Below are 21105 nucleotides of genomic sequence, written 5' to 3'. Positions count from 1 at the left end.
GTGCGCATGGGGGAAAAAGAAAACGTGAAAGGTGAAAATTATTATGATGAGCCAGCGATGGAGTCGTTGAACAGAAAATCACAACAGTGGGGAAATTATTATATATTAAATTAAAAATTAGAGATGGAAAAGAACTTAATCTTTGTTTACTATGCACATACCACATATATGCACATATATGTTCCTCTTGGCATGTGCAAGAGGAACATATTTTGGTCCAGCTGCTATTTTTCTCTTAAGATTATGTGTGTATAGCTCATCTATGTATATCCAGGAAATCATGTACATTTGATAGTCATGAAAACTGGATTCCAACGGAAACAAACACAAAACAAGCCAAACCCACTGCGGGCATGCGCAGCTCTAATGCTTGGATTATACTGAACACATGTCCATGTAATCCTTCAGACTACAATGAAACTAATAAATGTGTCCTGATCACACTCTGAATTAACTGTTTACATCGGCAACCACGGTTACCCTGTGGCACATGGAGATACTTGCAAAGCCCAGAAACGAGTTAATGGAGATGCTTGTGTGGCTTCCATTGTGCTGATATTTCAGTGTGCATGTAAACATAGACAAAGACCTTCATTCAACTAGAATTCGACCACTGAGCACAAAAAACAAATTCAATGACTGACTCGATGAGGAATTGGCCAAGTGGATGATTGAGCAAATGACCTTAATGGGGTGATCAATAAATGACAATGACAGCTTTGAACGCTCTTTATCCAAATCCAATAAAACAAAACAAAACACGTTTTTCCTCCATTAATAAAACTCAAAATTTACAAAAACTGAAAAAAGGTGTTTTCATTTATCATTTATCAATTGAAAATAGCCAAAAACTGTAGAAAACCAACATAATATATTGTGCCCCCTTTAAAAATGTATCCTATGTAGGAAAAGTGAAAATGGATTTATTTGATTTTCCTTATTTTAATAAAATAAACAATCTAAACAGAGCTCAGATAGGCAATGATGATGAAATAAAATGTAAGTTTTTTAAAAACAGAACAACAGGGTTCAAAGTGTCTCTGAACTGATTGTACAACCAACAAACAAAATCCTTGCTGTAATGAAATCAGTGGAGTAAAATTGAGAGTCATGGTTAAGTAAATGCAAAGCACAAATGCACCTGCCACATCTAAAGCTGCGTGGTAAAGACTTGTGAACGAGAAATGGAATGAAATGATACGTGTTGCATCAATGTACTTTAATTCCATCTGAGAAAAGATTACGTAGAAATGACTGAAGCTTTTACAGAATCTCCTGTAAATAATTTAAATCTACTTTGCAATCTCTCCACTATTGCATATTTCCCCGCCGCTCACACTCTGCACTCACTGGATATTTAAATATCGAGAGTATTTGTCATGACCGGAGTGCAATCAGGGGGAAAATTACAGCCACATTGCATTCAAAATTGGCAGATAGTGTTTTGCCCCTAGAGAATCATCATTAGTAACACTCGACGCTCAGCAGTCAATGCATGTCTTTCACAAATAGTGTTTTGAAAACCTCAGTGATACCCTATTCATCTTAAGAGCAGCCCTAAACTTCAATTTAAGTGGAATGTTATCAGAGATAAGAAATAAATCTTAGGAAAATCTACCCTTGGTGTCCAAGGATTATCTGAATTAAACATCCAGTCCCTTTGAGCATAGAATTGAAGATGATAGTTTAATATCCTTGAATAACTACACAGAAAATCAAAATCAATTCGTCCAGGGAAAAGAATGATAGTAATTGAGTTATCCCTCAAGTTCGGTGAGAATGAGTCATTTATAAAGTGCACCAAAAATGCAAAGCAGTTTTAACAAGGTTAGCTGACAGGCTAATATATAAACGCAAACCTCAGCAGTATAAAGAACAATAAATGGAAGATAGACAAAGTTGGTGGCATCAATATAACATCAGTGGGGTTTTTATTTATTTCTTTTTTTATTATTTGTACTTTTATGCATGAGTTAGTTAGGCTTAGAACGTAACAAAGCATTTTTACCCTAATGGTTAGAGCAGTGTTTCCCAACCTTGGAGCCACGGCACATATATCACATTAGAAAAATCACACGGCACACCACCAAACAAAAGTTTCACAAAAAGCATATTGATCATTTTCCCCTATGCACCAGGTATAGCAGAATTGGCTCAGCTTGTCCCCAATATACCATTTTTTGCTTTCTTTTGAGCACTACTCATGCTAGGGCCTTTATCTGGGTCAGAATTTCCTCCAGGACCCAGGTTAGATTGATTACTTTTTCTTTTCAAATATTTAACTATTGCTATTATGCACTGCATGGTCTCACAGCTTGACTATTATGTAATTGCTTCTCAGTCTTCTTCTGTTTTACTGGCAGTTGGCAACCTATTTAATTAGAGCAGGTAGTTGTACTGCCCTCTAGTGGAAGAGAATGTACTTGTTACTCACGCCGATTGCTTAGAGCAGCGGTCCCTAACCCCCGGGTCATAGACCTAGTCGTTTGGTACCAGGCTGCGAGAGACTCGGGTGTGAAATTTATGGTTTTCAGGGTTGTATTTATTTATTGTATTTATATTTATTATTTATATTTATTGTATGTATTTCATAGATAAACACAACAAAATAAAATAAATACAACAAAATAAAACATTGTTGTGAAAACATTGTCGGATGTAAATCGGTCCATCGCACAAAAAAGGTTGGGGACCGCTGGCTTAGAGTACTAATTAGGTGGAACCAGATAATCTTCCATGGCACACCTGATCATTTTTTGCCCAGTGGTTGGGAAACACTTGGTTAGAGAGACAATCTAAACATTATTTCAGCTGTCTCACAGTCCACCACTTTTATTTTACCTGCTAGAGTCACTTCTTCTACCTCTAAATTGTGTAGATATGTATACTGTATATGTGTGTCTGTGAGTGTGTGTGTTTATGTCCTCAGAACAATAACATCCTTGGATTAGCAGGCTGTAGAGCTGCGGATGTTTGCCGATGCTTTGAATAAGTGACGTCTAAAGACGTGTTTGTTTGTGATGAGATCTGGTGACTGAAAACCAAATTCATCATATGACTTGATCCTTCGAAAAAACTATTCAGTAAACTACTAGAGCCAGTTTATTGAGGCATTGTCTTTCTGGAAGATGTTTCATAGGAGGTTAGAGGTGATCACGTAGAACAACTTTATATTGATTTACAGTGACCCTTTCCTCTAACAGGACAAGTGGACCCAAACCAGAATATATATCTCACACATTGTGTTTTAATGCAGTCTCTTGTGCTATAGTGAGACCTATAACTCTGCTAGCTTTTTTTTAAACACATACAAATTATATGGTTGTGATATAGGTAATTTTGTGGAATGTGAAACAGTGTGACTTCTAAAGGAGTTTTCTTATTCTGGATCTGAAAGTCTGGGTTTTAATGCCAGGTGACAGCTGTGCAGAAGTTTTCTTTTCAACCCCAGAGTATGAAACTGATATATTGTGTTTTGTGAATACTGAAACAGGTAGACCTATTCTTATAAGTACCTGAAACAAAACTACGGACCTGTAAATGAGCATAAAACAGGCTCTTTACTTTGACACTCTAAATTAAATTACGATGATTTAAGTCCTTCAAAATATATGCACTTTAGAGAAAGAAAAAATTTATATTTAATATCTAGTTTATTGTAAAAGCATACTTCAAGGATTCCAGATTTTTACTGGCGTGCTTGATTAATTTCTGAATTACTGACCTTGTCAGTGACACCCAGCTCTGGTTCACTGGTTCTTACTGAAAGCAAATCCAGACCACATTTAAATAGTTAAAAAAAGGTTAATTAATCCCCTGAAACAGTTGAACACTATAGATTTAAAGCCTCCTTCCATTTAAAAATGCCTTTGAGTTACTTTGACCTTCACTGCTTAGATGATGTATATTCAGAGTTTGACAATGCAGTGAAGTTTGTTTCTCTAGGTTGAACTAAAGTCTGAAAAGTACCCGCAATAGGAATTTCAAGACTAGTGCCCAACTTACATAAGTGCGATCTGGAAGGCTACAGTCACTATATGTCTGTGAAGGTTCTCAGTCATCCAGGTCATCGTAGTCAAAGGAGTTGCAAAGAAAAGCGTCTGGACTTCTTTAAGTTGCTTGAAGACGTTTCACCTCTCATCCGAGAAGCTTCTTCAGTTCTAAGGTCAAATGGCCGAGAGTCCCAGATTTAAACCAAGTGGGAGTATCCCCCCAAAGAGGGACAAAGGACCCCCTGGTGATCCTCTAATCACATGAGCCAAGGTGTGAAAGTGGGTGTGGGACCTAATCAGCCAGGGTTTCGGGTGAGCTCATTGTGAAACCTGGCCCCACCTTGTCATGTGAATTCCTGAGGTCAGATGGCCCAGGATGTGAGTGGGCGTTAAGGCGTCTGGGAAGGGATCTCAAAACTGGATTATAGATGGCAGACAGTTGGTGTCGTAAACCACCGCCTCTGTTCAAAGATGGTCGCTCACAGTGGACATAGATGGCCTCTTTCACTCCTCTTTCAAACCATCTGTCCTCTGTCCAAAATGTGAACATTGGCATCCTCGAAAGAGTGACCTTTATCCTTAAGATGCAGATGGACTGCTGAGTCTTGTCCTGTGGAGGTGGCTCTTCTATGTTGTGCCATGCGCTTGTGAAGTGGCTGTTTGGTCTCTCCAATGTAGAGGTCTGGGCATTCCTCGCTGCACTGTACAGCATACACCACGTTAAGATGCAGACAAAGCAGAGTTGTTCCTAGGAGCTTGCGCCTTGGATCCACTGTCAGGGGACACAGAGCAGACTTGATTCTACAGAGAGCACAAAATCACCTTTTAAGTGAAAGGATAAGACAGGTCCATTTCACTATAGATGCCCTCCAGATCAAGATCAGCCAGACTCTGCAGGAACTGGAAACCCTTCTACCCTCTCCCATCTTAGAAGAGGTTTACAAGTTTGTTGACAAGGCCCAGCGGGACCAACACTCTAAAGGAAAAGAAAGACAACGCAAGAAATTTCACACCTTGCTTTTAAAAAACCACACTCCTCAGTCTGAACCCACACAACCCAGAGAAGAAAACACGCCTGAAGACAGTCGGGAGAAATGGGTAAAGAACTTTTCAGACTGGAATCTCACTGAACCTGAAAAGAGGGTTTTAGCCAAAGGACTCAATTTCACCATTTCGCCGCAACAGTTGCCCATAGTGGACCTCATCACAGCCACAGAAACCGCCATACGGATTAATAAATTATCACAGACAGAAGCAGAGCAAATCAGGATGAAAGTCTCAGCCACCCTCTCCAGTGCGAAAGTCCCTCCGTCTAACCTCACATTACAAGAAAAGAAGGCCGTCGCTTCCCTGAGCAAAGACCACAACATCACTATATTACCAGCGGATAAGGGAAGGTGCACCGTGGTCCTAAACACAACAGATTACCACACAAAGATCACTACTCTCCTCAGTGACAACAACACCTACGAAGCTTTAAAGCGAGACCCCACAAGCAGCTACAAAAAGAAAGTTACAGCTTGCCTTCAAGACCTTGAAAAGGACAAAATCATCGACCGCCTCACATATCACCGGCTTTATCCAGGGGATGCCATACCCTGCATTTATGGACTTCCTAAAATCCACAAGGAAGGGGTCCCACTCAGACCCATAGTCAGTAGCATAAACTCAGCCACTTATAACATTGCGAAACACCTTGCTACCATCCTTGCACCTCTCGTGGGGAACAGCCCACACCACATCAAGAACTCCACCGACTTCACCAACAAGGTCGAAAAAACTTACCCTGGATCCAGATGAAACCATGGTGTCCTTTGATGTAGTCTCTCTCTTCACTTGCATACCCACCACGGAGGCAGTGGAGACTGTCAGAAAACGACTACAAGAAGACAGCTCCTTGGAAGACAGGACCAACTTCACACCCGATCAGATCTGCACACTGTTAGACCTCTGCCTTACCACAACATACTTCAAATACAACGAAGGCTTCTACAGACAAAAACATGGCTGTGCCATGGGCTCCCCCGTGTCACCTATTGTAGCCAACCTTTACATGGAGGAAGTGGAGAGGAAGGCTCTTGGCTCTTTCAAAGGAAGAGTACCCAGCCACTGGTACAGATATGTAGATGACACCTGGGTCAAAATCAAGACACAAGAAATGGAATCCTTCACTGCGCACATTAACGCCGTGGATAAAAACATCAAGTTCACCAGGGAAGACACAAAGGATAACTGTTTGCCTTTCCTGGACTGCGCTGTGCACATTGAAGAGAATGGCAACCTCAACATCGAAGTTTACCGGAAGCCCACACACACGGACCAGTACCTCCTCTTTGACTCCCATCACCCTCTGGAACACAAACTTGGAGTAATCAGGACCCTACACCACCGGGCAAAACATGTTCCCTCTAAGCCTGAGGGAAAAAAGAAGGAACACACACACGTAAAGGAAGCACTCAAAACATGCGGTTATCCTAACTGGGCGTTCATAAAGTCAGCAAAGAGGCACAGAAAAGAAGATCAGACACCAGCGAGGGAGGATAAGAAAGACAGACGCAACAATGTTGTCATCCCCTATGTAGCCGGTGTATCAGAGAAACTCAGGAGAGTCTTCTCCAAGCACGACATCCCAGTGTACTTCAGACCCAGCAACACACTCAGACAGAAACTGGTTCACCCGAAAGACAAAACTCCAAAACACAGACTTAACAACGTGGTGTATGCTGTACAGTGCAGCGAGGAATGCCCAGACCTCTACATTGGAGAGACCAAACAGCCACTTCACAAGCGCATGGCACAACATAGAAGAGCCACCTCCACAGGACAAGACTCAGCAGTCCATCTGCATCTTAAGGATAAAGGTCACTCTTTTGAGGATGCCAATGTTCACATTTTGGACAGAGAGGACAGATGGTTTGAAAGAGGAGTGAAAGAGGCCATCTATGTCCACTGTGAGCGACCATCTTTGAACAGAGGCGGTGGTTTACGACATCAACTGTCTGCCATCTATAATCCAGTTTTGAGATCCCTTCCCAGACGCCTTAACGCCCACTCACATCCTGGGCCATCTGACCTCAGGAATTCACATGGCAAGGTGGGGCCAGGTTTCACAATGAGCACACCCGAAACCCTGGCTGAGTAGGTCCCACACCCACTTTCACACCTTGGCTCATGTGATTAGAGGATCACCAGGGGGTCCTTTGTCCCTCTTTGGGGGGATACTCCCACTTGGTTTAAATCTGGGACTCTCGGCCATTTGACCTTAGAACTGAAGAAGCTTCTCGGATGAGAGGTGAAACGTCTTCAAGCAACTTAAAGAAGTCCAGACACTTTTCTTTGCAACTCCTTTGACTACAGTCACTATACATTATGAATGGAGTTTTTGTATAAAAACAAGTCTTGCGTTTAATAGTTAAACTTTTGAAATAGGCTTTTAGAATTGCTGTCCTCAATAAGTGAGAATGTATAAGATGCAATTTCAAAAGTTCTGAATAATTTTTTTTAACAAAATGTCAGACGGCATGGCATCAACGCATTAGCGCGGTTAGCTCGTTAACTTGTTAGCGCCGTGCAGCCCCATGCACGGGGTGATCCGCGCTAACTCGCTAACAGAGATTTGGCGCGTTAATGCGGTTATAGCGTTAACACCATTTTAACGAGATTAACGCTGGCAGCACTACTTAAAACATGTCTGTAGGCTGTAAGTACGCAGGCCCTGTACACTGATACACTGATATCTTGTCATGATTTCAAGTAGCCAGAAAATGGGATGCTAAAAAGCAGAAACAATAGAGAATAGCATGTCAGCAGTTGTGTCACACTGATGTGGCTTTTAATTTGAATTGTGAAGTTCCATCATGCACAAGGGTAACACATACAACCTGACTTAAGTCAACATATCAGCTTAACCTTTAATTATCAAAATTGTAAATAACTTTCCAAATGGTTCTGGATTTGTGAAGGAATATTGGCATAAAACTAAGGAGAATATAAGTTGATCTCATTAAGATACAGTTGATACCCACGTGTTGTTACGCATTTGAGCAAGTTGCATTTTGCACGACACTGCTTACCAAATAAGTAAAACTGAGACTGAAGAAAGAAAGAAACTTAGCTATGGTGTGGTTACAAATTTTCACATTACCAAGAGACACAGTGAAAATGATTTTGTTTTCAGCCAGCACACACAACATGCAGAAGCTTGCACATCCACACAAATTGTCTAAAATCCTGGTTGTCGTTGTTTTTTAAATTCATCTCAGAAAGAAATGCTGCCAAAGCAAATAAAGCCCTCAGTGCTCTCAAGCATCTGTGCCACTGAGGGAGGTTTCCCCACAGTTAGCAGAGGCATCTGATACAACAAGTCAAACATTTCATAGTCAACAGTTAAGACTCAGGGGTGATGATGTACTGTGGAGCACCACACTGTAACGTATCTGCAGACGGTTGCCAGGCAAACCCACAAGTAATTACGATGGATTAGAGGAAGAGTAGGGGAGGTGAGGCAGAGGGCAGGCCGTCGGGGTCAGAACATGAAATCGTCCACAGAGAGAGAAAGAGAGAGGATGGCGGCTGGCCAGGTTTACATAGAAGATGAGAGGTGCTGATTTTGATGATGAGATAAGAAGCTTAGTCAAACCGCCCAGTGGATTTACTGGTCAGCATCTACTCATAACACCAGACAAGCAAAAATGAAAGCTCCTCAGTGACTGTATAGAAGCACCGTTCATTGTAAATCAAGTCTACAATACCACCAAGCAGAACCTCACCAAATATTCACCCTTTCAGCAGCAGTTACTACTGACCAAAGGCAGCAGCTGTGGATGACCCCTCCATAGTGAAGCTCACGTGACTCCGCTCATGGCATCAGTACTCACCGGCTTATCGGTGAAGGGGGTCGACTCAGAGGGTGCCATGTCGTAATAAGGAGGCTGAAGAGGAAGCTTCTGCATTTCTTCCTCCTTGTCGAGATGAACCACCTACAGGAAACACCAAGAGCTCAGCGTGACTTATAATGAGCTCGAAACCGGGATAGATCAGCCAGCTCTGCAGTCCTCACCAAGGTTAACTTTGCAATTAGTCTATGAGTGTGAACTGCTACCTCTTATTGCATGCGCATTAATTAAAACACATCAGCAGCAAAACATTATGTTGACAGTTGTTGCTCACATTTTTTTTGTGTCTGTGGTAATGAACAGAAATCAGCAACGTTAATCTCGCATCCGACAGAGAATACAGCTTGACAGCAGTTTGAACTTCAGCAGCTCCGTTGAACCTAAAGTTATTATGTGCATCAAAGTTATTTTGTCAAATGAATCACTTCCAGATCACACAAATATATGATGCAAACTTTTGAAACATCTGAGCTGAAATGCTAAAGTAACTGTAAAGCTGCAAGAGCTAGCTGAGATACATAGCCACTATATTACAGAGGGATTTCATTTCTCACATAAACCTGACATAATCTGATTATTTTTAACTTGAAAAAAAATAGCTTGCCTATGTAGATGAGGCTTACTGAAACCATTTTAATATGGTACAGACATTTTATTAGGTACACCTAAGAAAATGTATGTAGTCCAGCGCAACATAACATAAATTCTGCTTTTACATTTTCTACTTTTGTTTTCAAAAAGGTTTAAACTGTGTTTTATTTTTAAGTTATAGTGGTGTTCTGTTTTGATTCTTAAATGTTTCTTTAAATCCCTTTGTATAGATATTTTATAAGGGACACATTTTTACTGTGTTTCAAGGATTAAGGTTGATGTACAAATGCTAAATTTTCATTTCACATGTTTTCTTTATTTATTTTTTGCTTAGGGTGAAGGCTCTTTAAGTTTCTAATAAATCAGATGTTATTTTATTTATGCAAATAAAACAGCAATATGGTTCTCAAAGACACAAAAACTTGTTTCAAAGTGTTGCATAAATAAAGAGGGGGTTTAGGTAGATTCAGAAACCTTGTGAATTAAATTCAAAATTAACCTACATCCTTAATCAGTGGACTTGAGCATGATGTTCTGTGGTGACCATTCAACATATGTCACTTTCTCAAGGGTGACTAATTACCTTTAATGGAGTATGGTACTATATTATAAAATAATTTAAATTGTAATCCATCACAGTTTCTGGGGAATTACAGTTACATTGAGATTGTAGATGAATATCTTTTTGCTGAACACCAAAGTCTTTCTGTAGACTGACGACGATCCGATCAGTATGTTGGTTTGCATGATTGCACACTGTAGCTTCTGTTAGTGTATTACTGGACAATGCAGATCTGCAAAGCAGCTGGCACAAATTTGGCTGCTTTACCATTCAGAGGAATGGATTAAAACAGCTGTGTCGACATCAAAACAGGCTCCATTCATGTGGTTCTCTTGTCTGTATTTACACCCCCTCTCATCAACCTGTCAAATCACTCTAAGAAACCTATCTAGCACGCCTATGACCAGTTGACCACACCAAAGCAGGTGGCTTTGTCGCTGGACAACAGTTCCTTTCAGTGCTGGAAATTCAACAAAATTTTACCTCAGAAATCAGAAAAGGGCACTAACATGACCGTACAGAGTAAATCATGGTTGCCCAGGGGGAAAACATCAATGCACTCAATGTGAACCAGAGGAAAAGATTGAAAACCAATAAAGTCAATCAATTCAGGCCAACTCAATTGTAATCTGTAACCTATTACATGCAACATAAAAGTCTTGATAAACAACAGGTGGTGTCACATTATTTATGGTTTTGTTTAATTTAAAAGGGTAGTGAGAATGAGACATTAAACACCTCCAGTGCTCTTCCACATGCACACTTGGCAAGGTAGGTTGACAGGTAGGTTGTATAATCATCCTAGAAAAATTGACCTACTTCTTCTGAAGAGCTATACTGTGTCAGTTGGTTCTGTATCTTCATGTGGTGCCTGAAAGACTTAGTTATGTGGAAATCTGGAGAAGCTTCTTGAGGTTCATATTAATTGCAGGTTTCTCTCAATGTATATGTAAATTCCAAAACAACTTGAGTTGCACTATAATTTCCTTACATAATTCACTTAGGGACTGATAAATATTCAGATTCTGATTGGGTGATGACTGTATGATGATGACTGTAAATCTACAAGGGGTGAGGGTTAAGGTTCTCACTTTAGAAATCAAGATTTGGCTGTTTCACCAGTCTTCTGTGGCATAATAGGCACAGTGTTTTGAAGGGTGGGTTTGTGTGAGGAAAGGGGGCCACTCCTATAGTTTTCCTTTTCACCAGGTTGTCTGTCTTAGACTTTTCCCACAGAGTACTTCTAATTGATCTGTCAAAACCTGTCATAATCACAAAAGCAAAATTTGATGCTTCTGACATCAAAGTACCTTTAAAGGATTTCTTAGGTGGGGTACTCAAAACAGTCTATAGAGATGCCTAATGGCATAAAGGAATTAATTAATATTTTAATGACAAATGAAGGCGAAACCTTCATAAAACGTTTGTCAGACCTGCACATTTTGCAATGAAAAGAAATAAGAGTTAATGAAAGAAATTAAAGTCACTCAGAACAATGAGGTTATCAATGAAAATGTGAGACTCATAATGGTTGCTGAACAATGGTTTTCCCTCTTCATACCTGCAAATTCTGTTTAATCTGTTTTTTTCATCCACTCAAGGAAAAAAAAAAAGCTTTTGAATGACAATATGCATCTGGGTGGTGTGAACTTTTCTACTCACATTACATCAAAAGGTGAAGCATTTAATGGTTGAGTGGTCAAACAGTGAGCTGAGTGCCAGACTTCATATGCAATTACTTGGGGGGAAATGTTTGTTCAAGCTATAAAGACGCTTAACTCCCTGATAGTGAGTTTGGCTCTCAAAGTCTAATTCAAAGCAATACACAACATTTAATTGTAGGAAGCGCACACTGATACTTTGGCTCTGTTGCCCAATGAAGTGACCAAGCAACCTATGCCCGAATACCAAGCTGTTTAAGACCAGTTGTAACATTCAGATATGCTGCATAACCCACAAAATCTTTTCACTACATTTGAAGGTGAAAAATTATCCCTGATCTCATTTCTCTTTCAAATAGTCCATTTCTTAGCTTTTCATCGAGTTCATTCTCAAAAGGAAACCCTTGAAAAGCTAAACCCGGAGCAAAAAATAGCAGCGAACAATAATTAGAACTATGTCATTACAAATTGCCTGGTGGCTCTGCAGATGCTGATCAGTATAATTTAAAGAACAGCTAATCATGATGATTGACAGGCTTTGGGGCATGAACTTGTCCAGCTGAACTGATGAAGGCACGACCAAGAGACTTTTTTTTTCTGGTATACGGTATGATTAAAAGTTGTAGATAAGATTATTTCTTAACAACTTGTTTGTATTTATGGACATTTTGAAAATGTAGTTCATAAAAGCATGTTTAAAAAGAAGCTATCCATACACCAGGATCTGCTTGGACATTTTAACCTTTTATTGGGGAGTTGGGGTGGGGGGAGGATTGCTTATCTATGCATTCTCTACTCATAAACCTGCCGTGATGTTTTCTTGTTTTGTTTTGGGGTTTTGTTGTTACTTTTATCTATCCAGATGTAAGTTTGCTGAGTGTGCACCTTCTTTTAAAGCAATGGCAGCCATAAAACCAAACACATTAAATCCTGTAATGTGACCATTAAAGCCTCATTTTTATACTAATCACCAGTCAGGGTTACGATGCCTTGCTCAAGTAATCTTCTGCAGTAGTTGTGCAGGAAGAAGAGTGCATTATTTCCCCTCTCTCCACGACTTTCTCTGCCCAGATGCCTAGCAGTTTGACCTTGGGCTTATGAAAAGTATCAAAGTTTGATTTAAATTCTCAGCGGTGCTGATAGGTGGTGACCAACTTGACAGTTAGGTGAATCTTTAATTATTCAGAGCCTCATAGCTCCATTTTTTTTTACTTCTTTAGCTCCTCAGTTTCTCACATACTGTAGTCCTTGACAACAGTAAAAGTCACTGCAACCTCTGCACACTCCTGATGACACTTCACATGTAAATAGTGCTGCACATTCATTATTATGAGAGTAACTTTTGTTTTCCTAAACTACAGCTTGTGCTACAGTAAAGTTTGCAATAAGCAGATTGGAAAGCTATCGGGCTGGTTGAGGCAGAACTTCCAGGAATACAGTTACATAGTACTGGTTCTGTGCTATTTAAACAGCCTAATGCAATATAAGGATTGTGTTCTCATGGAAGCTCGACAAGAAATAAAAAAAAAATGTTCTGGTGGCCACACAGACCGGGAGCCAAACATGAATAGGGAGGCTATTCAGTGTGACCATGGAAAGTGAGGTTTCAAATTCCAAGAGCATGTTCAGAATACTTTTTCACCAAAGGCAGTTTGAGGTTTAACTGCACTTTCATAACGTGGAAGAGCACATGAGTGGCCATCTTACTTTATACTGGCTGCATATAATACACCCGATATATTAATATTAGAGCATGTGACTTTTATTCAATTTTTTTGCCATTAACACAACCAGTGATTGACTGCTACTTTTTTCTTTGCTTTTAAAGATGTTATTGGCACTATTTCACCATCAATTATTATTTTAATCTTTTCCAGATGACAGTACATTCCAGTACTGACAATATAAATGAGGTCTGAATGGAGTATACTCAAATCTGCTTAGAATTAGAGACAGTAAAATTTGGGGACTTGAGAAAATTGCATATTTCTTTAATGTTGCCAGGAAGTAACTTCACCGGGAGGGAGCACTGTAAAAAGCGGTTCCCGTGCAACCACTCCAGGCTCTGCATGTCTGTTATTGTACATTCAGACAGTACAACTTCCATGGATTCAGCAGCAGTCTTCAAAGTTGGGATGAACAAATTATCACTGATGAGAATCACTAGATTCCCATCAGTGACAAGTAAGTTTGTCACTGATTAACATAAAAAACACTGCTTGTTAAAATGATGAAAACATGTCTTGAGGTTAAAAGTCTGTGAGAAATTAAGCTGTTTATCAAACTCAAGTCACACTTTGCAATCTTCAGCACTCATTTACTAAGCTATAAACAGAATAACTTCATTTAACATACTGCACTTGTACTGTGTGCAGTGATTAAATAATAAAATGGACAATGTCAAAGACTCTCTGCACTGCATATTCAAAGTACAGATAAAAAATCTCTGACAATACTTTTATAAGCAACAAAGTTCTTTTTCATATCCCTGCTGCAGTGCAAGGTCGTTATTTATATGTCAAAAATTGCCCACTGACAATTACTTTATTTATTAAGAGCGAAATTAATTACACACATGGATAATTATGTTACATGTCATTGGCTTCACTTGGAGAATGTGACATTTCTATATTCAGCTAATTTTATTCACCGTCTTTGTGACAGTTGCTTTGGACAGCTGTGTAAGATGAGAAACACACACACACACACACACACACACACACACACACACACACACACACACACACACACACACACACGCACACACACACACACACACACACACAAAAGGCTCACAGCACTAAACTGACATTTTTGCAATTTAAAAATTCACCTGAAAATCCAATAAATGAAAATAACTTTTCAAAAACAAAAAAAGACCTAAGCTGGTTCGCTGCTCTTAAAGATATATGGAGGTAAAAAACATTACTTTGCTTTTGCTCTTTTGTTAAAAATATATTTTGGCTTGGATTTCATATGAAAGAGACAGATACTGCCAAAGTTGTCATACCTTGTGTTGGATCAGCCACAGAGGAGGAGAATAAGCAAGGAAAAGAAGTAGGGGGAGGAGCTTACCTGGATGTCATCAGATGTCAAGTGTCCCTTCATGTCACTGTTCTTCTTTTTGGGTGGAGGAGGGGCTGGTTTGTGCGCAGGTGGGAGGTCAGTCCTGTTAAAAGAGTAAAAAGATAACATGACACTCAGCACAGTAAGGGATCGCCACTCTTTACGTCCCTCACCTTCTACACCACTCTATAATGAGAAGTCCTGCCTGCACTTGCCTTTTTCACTCTTTCCTTGGATTTTGATAGATCTCGTGTTGGTGGCTTTGTTGCAGCAGCAGCCATCCCTGCCCTTTCAAAGGCTCTCGCTGGAGAGACACTGTGCTAATGAGAGTAGGCTGTAATTGGACTGAAGTGAGGAGATAGGAATGGAGGGGGTATAGGGGGCAGGGAGAAGGGCATGTGTGAGTCAAGGGTGGTTTGAGCCTCATCCAGAGTGCCACGTGGACAAACACCCTGCCTACTGTGCAGCGACTGTTTGTTTGACATATAGTCCTGAGCTGTGACACGGAGAGCTCGGCAGGCGGCTTCAGCTCTCCACCAGGAGCCCTGGTACTAACATCCTCTAATCCCAAGGCACTCACCCCACCCCTCTGTTGGCACACCTGGGTAAGAACAAAGCCTCAAAAACTGAACACCTGTGCTCGTTTACACGCCGCTATTAACAATGGAGTAAGCAACCGTTTTCTGTAAATCAACAACAATCAAATTTCGATGGAGGTAAAAGCCACTCTGTACAGAGTCATTCTGAGTTATTATAGAAAATTACTGAAATAAAATGTGATCAGGAAAGACAGCGGTAACTGAAAGCATTCTGTTGAAATAGTTTGATGTGTATCTGTATAATTATTTCAGACAAGGAAGCAGAAGGGTTGTTGCTACGGAATCATTATAAAGAAAACCCCTTGCCTCAAACACGCTGGCAGTCAGATGTCATCTGTCGTATTCTGACATGATATCAGGAGTGATCAAAGATAATGAAGTGGAGCACAGACACTGAGCTGTGTACCTACATGCATTATCTCCAGCTCCTCCCGCCTCCCATTCGCACTGGTTCACGTCCTTATTGAATAACATGACCTTTCCGCAAGGCCATGCTGCCGTTTTAATGTGCAGAAAATTTGTGCATGAGTGCACCTCTTAACTCTTTCTTTCACGCTCATTATTTCCAGTCCGTATCACCTTGTCTCCAGACAGGGCTGCCGTGCCACTGCCAGATTCATGTGGCACCCTCCTCAGCCTGCCTGCAGCACAGAGGCACAGCAAATGCACAGAAAGGCAGCGTGCAGCACACTAGCTCTTCAACAATAACGCCTTCCGCTGTAGAGTCTTGAGAAGAGAAACATCCATTTTTTTCTGAGACAGATAATTATGAGTCTTGTGGGAATGCGGTTTTCACAGGTACAGCAGTGTGCTCATTATAAAGTATTATAATTCACTGCTTATGACTGACTGGATTCTGATACAGGTGAGAACTTAAGACAAGACAAGATCATTTGTATCCATGAAATGTGTGATACTAAGTGTAATTTTTTGCTTCTGTCTGTCTCGTGTATGTGAGACAACAAATAACAGCCTTTTTTCAGTTTGCTGAAACATAACACTAATGAGCATCATGCAATGACCTAACTGGAATTTTATAAAAGGACATGCAGCATTACAACATTATGCCCGACTGGATTTTGATTTTACTGTAGTTTGAGATAAATCAGTTATGCATCATCGGGATTCGACAGGTTTATTCAAGCAGGATGAAATCTGATTTTTTTTTATGTATGATGCACCATTTGCATTCTGATTTGCTGAATTTTTTTGGACTTACGTTTGATCCCATAGGACCTCCAACGATTGCATTTTATTGCAAAGGAGCTTGTTCAAATAGGTAGTGTGCTGGGGCCCCTTATGCAGAGTGAGTTTATTAAATCTGACCAAACATGAAGAAATTCCCTCGTCTCATGACTACCACCCCACGGCAACAACTTTCTCCCTGTCATACCTCCCTTTCTTGATTGAATCCAGCTACTTTTGTAATCACACTACACACAAGAAGCAGTCTCAGGAGAACATCAGTGCATAGACTGTCACTACTGTTTGACACAAGGGCGGGAAAGCAGACCAAAAAGTAGCACAAGCATTTCATGAAGTGCTGTGTGTGCAGAGAGGGAAAACATATAGCACAGCTACAGCTACAGCTCACGCAAGAAAATACCAAGATAGATATACAGCATGTGTGTGGCCGGTCATTCAGTCGGCATCACAATTCCATATTTGATATTAATAATATAAAGAACTTGGTATGTATATTATTAATGAACTATACTTGTAGGGGAGGAAGTAGAAAAAAAAACAAGAAAAGGTCAAAAGTAAAATGTATTTTTAAGATTTAATGGTTGCATGTTACGATGTAGCAGCCACTTTTGAAAAATATCCAAAAACAACTCTATCCACTGTCTCTGTTTTACTGTGAGTCAAACCAGTGTCCATTAGCACCACAATCAAAAATCAAGGAAAATAAGCAATCATAATCTTGAAGATTACTGTTTATTCTAGTTTGGGTTTGAATGTCTTAGTTGAGGTCCATAATTTCCTTTAGCAAAAATAATTTGGAACTCTAAGTAATTGCTCAGATCTTCCACCGCAACACTCTGTGTTGTGCCAAAAGAAGTGGTCAGAGGATCAGACAGATTTTAAATTAGCCAGCTGTTATCCATGGCCATCTAAACCACATTATTAGGAAGTAGAAGCAGAATGAACATACCTGAAATATTGATATCAAGCTCACATTTATTCACACAGAAAATCCATTATTATTCTCACAGCAAGTAAGTTGGGTTAGTTTTAAACTAAAAAATATGTTTTAATATGTGCACATGCTCTTGGTTTAAAATTCCTGCTTTTTGTTCAAACTACGATTTTGGAATCTGAAAAGGTGTAATGCATAATATATCAACCCCCTGAAAAAGACTGAATATTAGAGATGTTTTCTACTAATATTTGTACTTTCACATGTAAAAATGAGCGACATATTCACTGCTACAGATCTGTGCGCTTTTCAGGAATGCAGATGATGCGATCTCAATCAGTCATTAATAAGCTACGTTGCGGTCCCGCACAGCTTGACCACCACATGTGCATCTCGTACTTCCTTAGTGCTGAATGTGATGCAGGCAGCATGGGGGCGTTGGCTCTGTGAAAACGCAGACACTAATGAAAGCTGACAAGCAACACAAGCCCGTGGGGAGCAGAAAGCACTGGGCAGGGAACCATAAGCTACATTCAAGTTTGCAGTGTTTCCTACTCAGACATCCACCTTGAAGACCTTGCTCCTCCTCGCTCTGTTGGCTACAAAAGGCTCAGGGCAGCTTAGGGGGAGATTTAAAGGGGATAGCAAGGAGAAAACATAACTAATCCTTAAACTGAGAAGAGTAGTCTGTGAGGGAAGATTTACAGCAAAGAAAATGACTTTTACAATGCACTCACAAAAAAGTGACTTTCCTATCTGAAATTTTCGCACCATTGAGGAAGTCTTCGAGCTCACACTCAGAATTAAGATGTTCTCAAAGGTGACAGAAAACCCTCTTTCTGTCCACTTCATGTGAGAGAAAGTGAAGTGTCGCATTCCCACAAGCGTTTGGATTAGAGAGCCACCGTATGGCTGCAGCCCTGCTCGTGGAAAAAAACGTGGAGTGTTTGAGCCGATCCTCGGTGCTCTCATTGATTTCTGTTGATCACAATCTTATTTGGCAATTTAAATGCTAATGATACTTTTAATTGCAAGACGGGATAAATGTGATTTGATCTTTAGGAGGCAATTACTTTCATGCTTTGTCTAGCTCCGATCTTTTCAAAAGGCGGACAACAATTACTCTGCAAAGCTCAGCTTTTTTTTCTCCTCTCACAAGAGAAAAAAGGAAAAAAACAAGAATGAAGCAAAATGGTGTTTTTGTTCTTTGACAAGTTTATCAAAAACTACTTCTGTTGCTGGGGGAAAATTTTGCTCTTTAGAACACTTAACTTTACAGTTGTACACAAACAGTCACTTTTCAAACCTTTTTCAACACCTCAGGCAATGCTACTAGTGTACACACACTACTATGCAAAAACATAGATGTAAGGTGATTGTTATAAACATTTGTACTGCATGTATAACGTTCTGTACAGAGAAACCAAGCACCTTTTTTTTATGCATAAATAACAATAGCAAATAATTTGAAATCACACCGAGTACAACACAGTCCATGTTGAGCGACTCAGAAAGACAAGAAAGACAGTTCTACTTTGGTTACAGCTTAAAGCAAGAAGGTGTCCATTAAGAAATTACCATTTATCACATTTAAAAGGTCTCCACACAGCAAAAGTGAAAAGCACTGGTGACTGGTTTATAGACCAAAGGGTACACAAAAACAAATCACGTCTCCACAAATCACTTCTGCTAACGTTACGTCTCAAAATGAAATCTAACTTCATTGACTTAGTAGTACTGTGTACTTCTTGTTTGTCCAAATGTCCTCCAGTTATGCTACATTTCAGTCTCAGAACAAGTTTGAAACCTGTGCTCAGTTCAAATTAATCATGGTTGTGTCGTGACATGGGCTCATGGTTAAACATCCGTTTTACATTCTGCATGCAATACTTTTCAGATACTGTTGTAAATATGACTGGAAAATTGGCAACAAAGTGATTTATGCGAGCAAGTATTTACAACTGTGTCAACACCAGCTGTATGTCAGGAACACTCAAAAGATGGGGGGTTTTTTGGCCACAATTGGCAGTGCTCTTCTGCATTTTGGAGGTCATACATCACACCCGGGCAAAAGACAGAGCGATGAACATATTATTCTGAGAACATCGCCTTTGACAATGCCCATCTATTTTGATAATCAGTTGACTATTGTGCCAGTGCAGCCTCTAAAGGGCCAGTGATTTATTAGGATTGACCAATTTTGAGTCACATCATGTGCTGCTTTGTTAGGGCAAACAGAGGCGTGACTGGCGGTGCAGTCAGGCATGTTATCAAATGCCCAGGCTTGATTAACAGCTCATCAACATGCAGAATTAAACAGTCTGGCTAAATGCTTCCCCTTTACTCTGACATTAGACACTCATATAAAACTATGAATATCCCCCTACATTGAAATATGGCCCACACATTCTTTTGCAACTTTTCTGCATCCACATAGTTAGACGGTTAAACGAGAACAAGTAAACAGTTTCTGAGTAAGACACTGAACATATTTGATGACAAGCCACAGAAAAATGACAAAAATTCATATGAACAATTAAAGCTTTGAATCACATTTCACTACATTAAGCATTACATGCCAAACTAGTGGGAAACAACAACATTTACAGCACTGGCACAACTGTTGTCATGCATATTTGATGAGAGTCATGCACACAAAAGGAGGGAAAAGAGCAAGAGGTGGAGGAGAGAGGTTGGACAGTGTGGTCTGTCAAAGACATTATCACTCAGCATCAGCTTATGTAAAACAAAGCCTCTATAAGCTTGCGGATTTCTGTTTGATTAACAATTTGATATGTATGTTAACTCTCATCTCGCCTTGTAATTCTGCTCTGTCCAAGCTCCCTGAATCTGATAAACTCTAAGTGGAGCTGGATTTTCCATCTAAAGAATTCTGATAAGGTTTAATTGGTCGTGGAACTGTTTTCATCAAGCTTTATTTTCATTCTTTCTTTTTTCCAAACATCATTGTCGTTATTTGATGTAAGAGTTTATTTTTGCCATTCATCGGATTGATATGTAAAGCCTAAATTTCACTCCAAAGTATTTATTTGCTGTATGCTGTCAAAGCAAGAAGAGAAATTGCTCAAATTTTAGGCATCAAGTGCAGTGTGACTCGTTAGTGAATGATTATTGATCATTTGCTGCTTTCAGCACTCACAATGGTGTGCTCAAGTATGTCACTTGCAGGCCACCATTACATGCAGGCAACAGAATAGAGGATCCAGGAGTACAGGGATCAGCAGGGGATAGACTGGGGTCAGGAGCCTCTACTTTCCTTGTGGGGGACTCTGGCTTCTCAGGACCCTGTGTCACACAACTATCAGCAACAGCAGCAACAGCAATGCTGAGGGAGTGGAGTGGGAAACAGAGAGCAGTTACTTTGGCATCAGAGTGAGAAAGAAAGATAGATTAGCAAGGAGGGAGAAAGAGACAGAAAGCAATGGGAGCGGTAAGAGTTTGTGTGCTTCATTTATCTTGAAAGGCAATGCAGAGAGCTAAAAACAGTGTGGTTTCTGCGTCTGCGTGGCCTCAGACTTGGTGGACCTGCTGCCACCACAGAGCACCACAACATGCAGCCGGCGGAGACCAAAAACCTG

General features: G+C 40.2%; 1 protein-coding gene across 10 annotated transcripts in view; it reads right to left on the bottom strand.

Annotated features, from left to right (window-relative positions):
• The window catches only part of nectin1b (nectin cell adhesion molecule 1b), a 152063-nt gene that overhangs the window by 15980 nt on the left and 114978 nt on the right, over positions 1 to 21105 (bottom strand). For 4 of the 10 annotated variants that reach the window (XM_063492391.1, XM_063492394.1, XM_063492393.1 and 1 more), the window contains exons 7-9: positions 20786 to 20852; positions 14777 to 14872; positions 8870 to 8971 (exon numbers count right to left, since the gene is read on the bottom strand). In XM_063492391.1, coding sequence (XP_063348461.1) covers positions 8870 to 8971; positions 14777 to 14872; positions 20786 to 20852 — 265 coding nt within the window. Of the gene's footprint in view, positions 1 to 8869; positions 8972 to 14776; positions 14873 to 14982; positions 20853 to 21105 lie in introns of those variants that run through there. The other 6 variants (XM_063492397.1, XM_063492395.1, XM_063492399.1 and 3 more) reach the window with 4 other exon arrangements.

This window comes from Pelmatolapia mariae, linkage group LG14 (genome assembly GCF_036321145.2).
Source record: "Pelmatolapia mariae isolate MD_Pm_ZW linkage group LG14, Pm_UMD_F_2, whole genome shotgun sequence".
Classification (NCBI taxonomy): Eukaryota; Metazoa; Chordata; class Actinopteri; order Cichliformes; family Cichlidae; genus Pelmatolapia; species Pelmatolapia mariae.
This window is presented reverse-complemented; position numbering and strand designations above follow the sequence as displayed.